This window comes from Cyprinus carpio, chromosome B23 (assembly GCF_018340385.1).
Source record: "Cyprinus carpio isolate SPL01 chromosome B23, ASM1834038v1, whole genome shotgun sequence".
NCBI lineage: Eukaryota > Metazoa > Chordata > Actinopteri > Cypriniformes > Cyprinidae > Cyprinus > Cyprinus carpio.
The window spans coordinates 13,122,736-13,130,419 of NC_056619.1; the positions used below are offsets into that span (position 1 = coordinate 13,122,736).

Below are 7,684 nucleotides of genomic sequence, written 5' to 3' on the forward strand. Positions count from 1 at the left end.
ACATATATGTACTTTAATCAATGTGGTAAGTGAATATAAGTGGGGCATCTGTGAAATTCAGAGTAATTTACTTCCTTTCTTGTCAAAAATAGTCCAAATAAAATAGGTGGTTAATTTTAAGCAATCAATCATATATAAAAATGTAAACATGGGTTATAATTTACAATAAGCCTCAGTTTTACAGCATGTTGGACAACGCAAAAGCTCTCTTAACACTGTTTTAAAATTAAAAGTTAAAAGTTTTTATGCATCAGTTTAATAAAATCAGTTATTTTTTTTGAACAAAATATATTTAATTTAAAATTAAAATTTATTAGTTTATGTTGTTAGTTCATGATGCAGTAACTAAAAAATCTGAACATATATGTGAGGTGTTACCAAATTATATTTATATAGAATCAACATAAGTAAAGGCATGATTTATGAACAAAAGGCACATTACATTTGAGTCAGATTTACTGTTTTACATTCAAAGTATCTTGCGTTAAAGTTTTATATTGTGCATTATTATAATCTCACAATAAACCATGAAAACCACATTCTTCTATTCTTTTTTCCTCTCTGTTTCTTCAGAATGTTGCCAGGTGACTGAAAATTCCCTGAAGCATCTTGAATCTCGGTCTCATTTAGCGGTTGTCCCTCCTCCACCACAGCAGCCTGGGCAGAGCTTCCCTCACCTCCCTGTTGCGCAGACCGTAGATGAGGGGATTAATGCAAGGAGGCACCTGAAGCATCACCAGCAGCATGATGTGCAGGGTGTCCGCCGACATCCAGTCTCCAGGGTAATCCAGCGAATGGACCATTGCCATGTTGCCCTCGAGTTCCCACAGAGCATCTGAGACTATCTTCAGAAAGATGGGGAGCAGCTGAAGCAGCAGCATGGAGCAGTAGAAAATCACGGTTTTGCGTGCCCTCTGGTTGGCCTGCTGGAAAGGCTGTACGGCGTTACGCGCCTCCTGATATATGCGGAGGTATGAGAATGAGTAGGAACAGATGCAAAGCAACGTCACCACAAGCCCAACCACTTTTCGAAACACAGCAGAGCCTCGTGGAAAGCCAAGGTGGGCCTCCAAGGTGTCCGGCTCACAAAGGAGTCCCGTTATGGGTTTCCCCACCAATGAACTCTTGTGGCCTAAACTGAGCAAAGCAGTGATCACCGCTGATAAGGATATTGAAATAAGCCACGTGAGCCCTACTATTATGTAAAGGCGCTTGGTGGTTAGAAAAACAAGGTAATAGATGGCCTGGCACACGTACAGGTAACGCTCCAAAGCCATGCAGGTGATAGTAAGCAGAGTGCAGAAAACACAAACAGTGTTAATAAAGAATTGAGTGATGCACCAAGCGCCATACAGAAGAGTGGTCTTCTGTAGCAGACAGTATGCCACCGTTGGACCTTGGGTTACAATGAGTAGGACGTCACTTACAATGAGGTTCTTCAGCAGAGCAAAGCGTGGCTCCCAGGATAAGTCTTCTGAACTGCCAAGACTGAACAGAGTGCAACCGTTGATGATAAGTGAGATGATGGTCATCAGCACAAAGACACACACCAGTACCTGCACAGCTGTATCTGACGGCAGGATGGATCTGAAGAGGCAGCGTCCCTGGTCCAACAGCTGGAGGGCGTCTGAAGTGATGTTGGCATCCTGGCTGGGAGTCGGACACGCGTAGACTGCACTCCACAGTATGAAACATGGTAAAGCACGCGGGAAACGCATTTGGGCGAAGACGAGCCCTTTTATGACAACTTCGGGAGTCTGAGACGCGGTGGATGATGTTCGCATTTGTTGCGCCTGCACGAGATGTGTCTCCAGAAAAGATGCAGACAGGTTAGTGACTTGAATGAAGGTGGTGCTTAAAGTCATTCAAAGAAGCATATCTGCGTAAAAATAACCAGTTGAAAGAGTTCGCCTCGATTGTCCATTAAGACTGTTCAACTGTTAAAACCCAGGGGAGTATTAGGTTGGATTATAATAATCAAGAATTGTTGCTTTCTGAATTAAAAATAAAGCAAAATAAAGAAAAAAAAATGTTTCTTAATGTTAGGTTTTTCATTCTAATGGACAATATGCGTTTGTATAAAATTGTAAAAAAAAATAAAAATAAAAATATGAGTTTGTATAAAATTGTCTAGAAAAAATATATAAGCGATTAGAATAATAAATTTTTTTTTTTTTTATTTTATTGATTATGTTGTATTTATAAGTGATTTGGTTTGTTTACATTTTCTTGAATACCCTATAATGAAAACTAAATGATTGATTGATTGATTGATTGATTGACCTATAGCATGTTTGTCCCAAAATTCAGATTTACAATAAATACAAAGTAAGTGAAGTAGGCTACACTCATTAATTTCTTTATTCTGTTTTATTTTAAATTCAATTACAATAAAAGTGTAGGTTTAAACTTAAATCAACTGTTTGTGATGATTTTCGTATCATGGAGTTTCAGTAAGAATTGACATAAAATGTGATTTGGAACGTTTTTGTTATGGTGTTTGAGTGTGAATTGACTTTATGAAGTCATATATCAATTCAGATATTCCACAAATGTTATACAATTTATATCTGTTATTCGATAATGTTGTTCGATTTTATATGTTTTATGTTTGTTTTTAGATATTGAACATAATTAAAATTAGTAAAATAAAAAAAACCTTCTGTGATAACCTACCAATGGCATTTCATATTGTCTTCGTATTTGTTTCGTTCTTGTCACTAACAAAAGCACGTTAATATTCGATAATGTTGTTCGATTAAGGAAGATCAAAATGCTAATAGAAGTGATTAAAAATAGAGTGAACATATGGTGGTGAGAGAATGCAAGGAGAGTTGAGGTAAGCGATTGTTTATATATCCTTGCGTTGTGATTGACAGCACACACAACTCCCGAACCTGATTAGAATTTTTTTCTGCATGTACAAAAAACAAAGGAAAAAGACTGAAAGGATTTGCATTAGTGGTGCAGTTGTAGAATCAATGAGCACTCATTTTTCACTCATGATTTAAGGACAGGACAAGAGCAGGGCGTTCACTGCTTTCTCCTTATTTAGCTTGCTACACATCTAGTTGTTCTCCCGAGATTCAGCTGCTGTGCTTAAGAATGTCCAAGAATAGAGCGAAGAAAAAAGGAGGAGTGTTAGGCAGAGCGGCTGGAACGAGAGGTTGACAGTTGCTGCTGTCACTTACCTCAGCTTAAGCGTCTTGGAGAGCTTGGAGTGACATTAGGCACTCATGAAGAATAAATGCTTGTTAACTGAGCCCCCAGAGGTTACCTATGTGCAGCAGCCCCACCAGTAGTACACGCTTATGTGTACTGGATGGGGGCTGAATTAGAAACAGTGATGACAGGACACTCACTCTTCCCTGGGTGATTTGTTAATTTATGTAAATCTATCCATAATGAGTAAGCAGCTATTCTGATGCTTCAAGTCATCCTCATAAGTTTGTGGAAACTTTTTTACTAATAGAAGTTAGTGAGAATAAAAGGTAGAGAGAAACTGATGAAGTTTTTTTTTTTATGTAAACAGATGAATATGGAAATTATATTGTAATTGTTACATTATATATTTATTTTTTTGTGTGAAATGTAGGACTATATATGAACTGATGAATATAGGAATCATACTTGTTTGTTCTGTTAGATCATGTCTCCATGCCAGATATATAAGATCCAGCCGCAGATGCCAGATCCTGTCAAAAAATACCAGTTTTGTCTGGTAACTGATATAATAGATATAAATAGATATAAATATAATATAAATAGCGAATCAACGTATGAATCAATTAAATTATAAATAGATATAAATATAATATAATAGAATAATAAAATGAAATTATTATACTGAATGATTTTTTTGTTTTAATTTGGATGATTAGAGCTTACAGCTCATGAAAGTCAAAACTCCGGTATCTCAAAATATTAGAATATTTACAAAATAGTTTCATTAAATGACCATCTGTACAGTATAAATTCCTGGTAACTCTTGTTCTTTGAAACCACAATAATGGGGAAGACTGCTGACTTGGCAATGGTCCAGAAGACAATCATTGACACCCTCCATAAAGATGGAAAGTCACAGAATGTCATTACTGAAAGGGGTGGCTGTTCACAGAGTGCTGTATTAAAGCATATTAAATGCAAAGTTGACTGAAACTGAAAGTTGGGGCTACCAAGCAACTTCTGAAACAGAAACAGAAACAACGTCAGAGGCATCTTACCTGGCATGTGCTGTTTTCAGATAAAAGTACATTTTACCGAATGGGCGTCGGTGATTAAAGGGGCAGGGGCTTGAGCCCTCCCGGAACCCCCTGTGCACGCCACTGTTCACAGGTTTGGTTGAAATAATATTTTAGTTCAAAACTTTAAGTGCCATTGTTTTAAAAAATGCTTTATTGGCTGATGTGTCAGACCTTATGCTTTTTCAGTTCTTATGCTTTCAAATTTCATGCCATTTATATTTTCACCTCCTAAATTAGCCTACACTTATGAAGTCACAATTCTATAATGGTAAGATTTACTCAGGCCAATGACATTTTTTGCATGACATTAAAATTATTTTTAGAATAATTGTACATAAATGGGTTAAGCAAAACAAATGTGATTATTTCTGAGAACTTTTTAACTGCAGGCAGATATAGGCCTACATTATGGAACAATACAAATATTTTGAGTGTCCCTTATTCTGTCCCTTATTTTCTTAAAGAATACACACTTATTTTCTACAAGAATACAAGAATAAACACTATTTTCTTAAAGAATAAACACTTATTTTCTACAAGAATACAAGAATAAACACTATTTTCTTAAAGAAAAAAACATAAAGAATCACCATTGTCCCTTATTTATCCATTTCTGAAGTTAATTGGCAACCCTAATGATGACGTAATTATCTTTTGACTCCCCTGACAGCGGCACCTTGTTCAAAAAAGAAAACAAAATCAAATTACTTTTTTTTGAAATGCACCTATATACAGCATACATTTCATTTCATAAATATTTTTTTATATATTTTTTTTTTAATAGGGGGTGCAGTACACATGTTACAACACTATAGTTCAGAAATATATCATACCCCAAAATTTCTTCATACAGTGGACTATGTAAAATTTGGGATCAAAAAATTCAGACACATTGACCTGACCATGTTTTTTTTATTATTTTTTTTCATTGCTGTTTTGAACGTTTTACTGAAGAATGTTAAGAATTGAGTGTTGATTGGTTGTTTTTTGTTGGTACTATCTAATTGTGTACTTACATTTAACAGCTGAATTTTGTAATCCATTGCATACTGTACCTTTCTATCAAAGTTATCTGACATTATCAAGATGAATTTGTTCTGACAGTTTAACTCTGAGTTCTTGTCATATTTCATTACCATTTTCTAAGCGATAAACTGATGTGAGAAATTTTGAAGGTGTGTAAAAATTTCTAACAATTTTCAATCTGAATTTTCTAGTCTAAATTTCTCATTTAAATCCACAAAGTACTGCATTGAATTAAATGTGAAAATTTAAAGTAGAAAGACTAAAATTGTATTTTCTGGTAAAATGTACTCCAATAATGTAGATTATAGTTAATTACAGTGTATATTATATTTAATTATAGTGTACACTGACTGCATTGACCATATCTGGCTCCAAGTCCTCGTCTTACCAATTTAACAGAAAAACGTGTTTCTCATGCCTGGCCTTTTAGTTAGTCAAATTGAGTTAATAATATATAGATAATAAAAAGAAAACTGCATGACCATAAGATAATGTACGGCCTTCCTTACAAACCAGGCCACTACAATGAGGGTAAGTGGGCTTTCATTGGAAAGGAATGTGGCTTTCATTTCTTTTCTTGTCAAACGCATCGCTCCTGAATGAGCACAATGAGGCTTACCTTTATGTGGTTAATTAAGGTCATTTTGAAGAATCAGGGATCAGAAAAAAATGTAGTCCTGTTTGTGAACACATGAATATAGGAGAATTGTTGAGTTGTTTTTTTTTTTTTTTTTGACTTTTTGAATTTTGTTGTTTAGTTGATTGGTTAATTGTGGATATATGTCTCTTAATTATTTCATTTTTCTTTGAGATTTTGTTTGTAAACATGTGTCTGATATCAATATATAAAATTTTTTTTTTATAGTATATAAGGTGAGGAGTGAGTTTTGTTTTTATTATATAATGGATTGCTCACAACCAGAGCACCATAATGAAAATACTTTCTCAACGTTTGTAGTTTAGTTAAAATACTTCGGCTTTCACTGGAAAAGAAGTTGGCTTTCATTAATTTTCTTGCCACAGGCTTAGTAGTAGAACACTTTTAATTAATCATTTTAAAATCTCATACTCTGTGTACATATGTGTTAGATCCAGTTGCTTTAATATGCATCTCTCTTATCAGCAGATATGAATCTTTGTCTGATATCCAAAAGTAAGGCAGCATTGTTTCAGACGGGTTTTAGCCTTTAACTGAGACCAAGACACAAGTCTACATTTGGCTATTGCATCTTTACACATCATGACTTAAATTTTACTGTATTACAAGTTGAGTTACAACTTAATGTTTATAAGTGATGGGTGTGGGTGTGTTAAGCATGTGGATCAAGACTATCTGCTAAGACTTGTGAATGGAGTAGATATTTTTGTAAAGCCTACGAAACTCTAGCAGTCAGAGGATTATTAGGAGAAACCGTATAAGGCATGGAAGGGTAATGACAGCGAGCCTTAAGAGTCTGACAAGGTCACTCCTTCTGCTGTCATATCGAAGAAAATATAAACACAAGTAGAGACAAAAAAGCATGTATGAAATCATAACTATCATAACTACTCTCATGATATATAACCACTTCAGCCTGTTCAGCCTGAAATCTTCTAGTCATATCGACGGACTGCTTTTATAAAGCTTTAATAGTAGTGAATGAAGCTGTTTTTAGAAGCTTGAAAGCTCTAGTCCATTCAAAATTGTAATGATATGCTTGACTGTGTTGTCCAACTCTGACAGCAGTTCAGTGACGTCATGTGATTAGTTATCAGGACACATGGGGGAGTGGTTGCAGTTATTCCATAGCAGAATAATTTTGGGTTCCTCAAAAAACACTTAGTGTCCAGTTCTTAAAGCAACCTCTTTTTATTAGTGTGAAGAACTTTTTGTGCAATGGAAAGGTTCCATGGATGTTATAGTTTCTTCATGGAACCATTGATTCCAATAAAGAATTTTTATTTTTTTAAGAATGAAGTTAGCAATTAAGCTTTCGTTGTAGAGCCACAGAGGTTGATATCTTTCCATTTTAAAGAATCTTAAACTGCATACTGTCTGAGTATGAAGAACTATTACATTCATGTGGAACCATCTTTGTGACCCTTGTATTCTACATCGTATGTATGTGTCATATGAATGAAATCCAGACATATTTTCAAGTAGTAGGTCGTCCAGGGACTTTTCACTATCTATTTTATAAATACTATGAACTCAGACATAATACTTATGTCATATGATGTTTTTCACCTTATATATTAGTAGGGAAATAGGCCTATTTCAGATGCAGTGATTCATACTTCACAGAATTTTCCAGGGAATTATTTTTTATATATATATTGTTTTTTTTTTCGTTCCTCTTTAAATGTAGTACGCTTCCGTTTCATACAAACACAACTTGCACCGTCTTTCATCTGTTATCGTTTGTAGTGAAAAT

General features: G+C 34.8%; 1 protein-coding gene across 1 annotated transcript; it reads right to left on the bottom strand.

The window, feature by feature from the left end:
• Positions 1-590: 590 nt before the first annotated feature.
• LOC122141834 (olfactory receptor 2AG1-like) lies at positions 591-1,786 on the bottom strand. The gene has a single exon (XM_042750079.1). It carries the CDS (start codon positions 1,782-1,784, stop codon positions 627-629), a length of 1,158 nt encoding a protein of 385 aa, XP_042606013.1. The 5' UTR covers positions 1,785-1,786; the 3' UTR covers positions 591-626.
• Between the last annotated feature and the right edge of the window lie 5,898 nt (positions 1,787-7,684).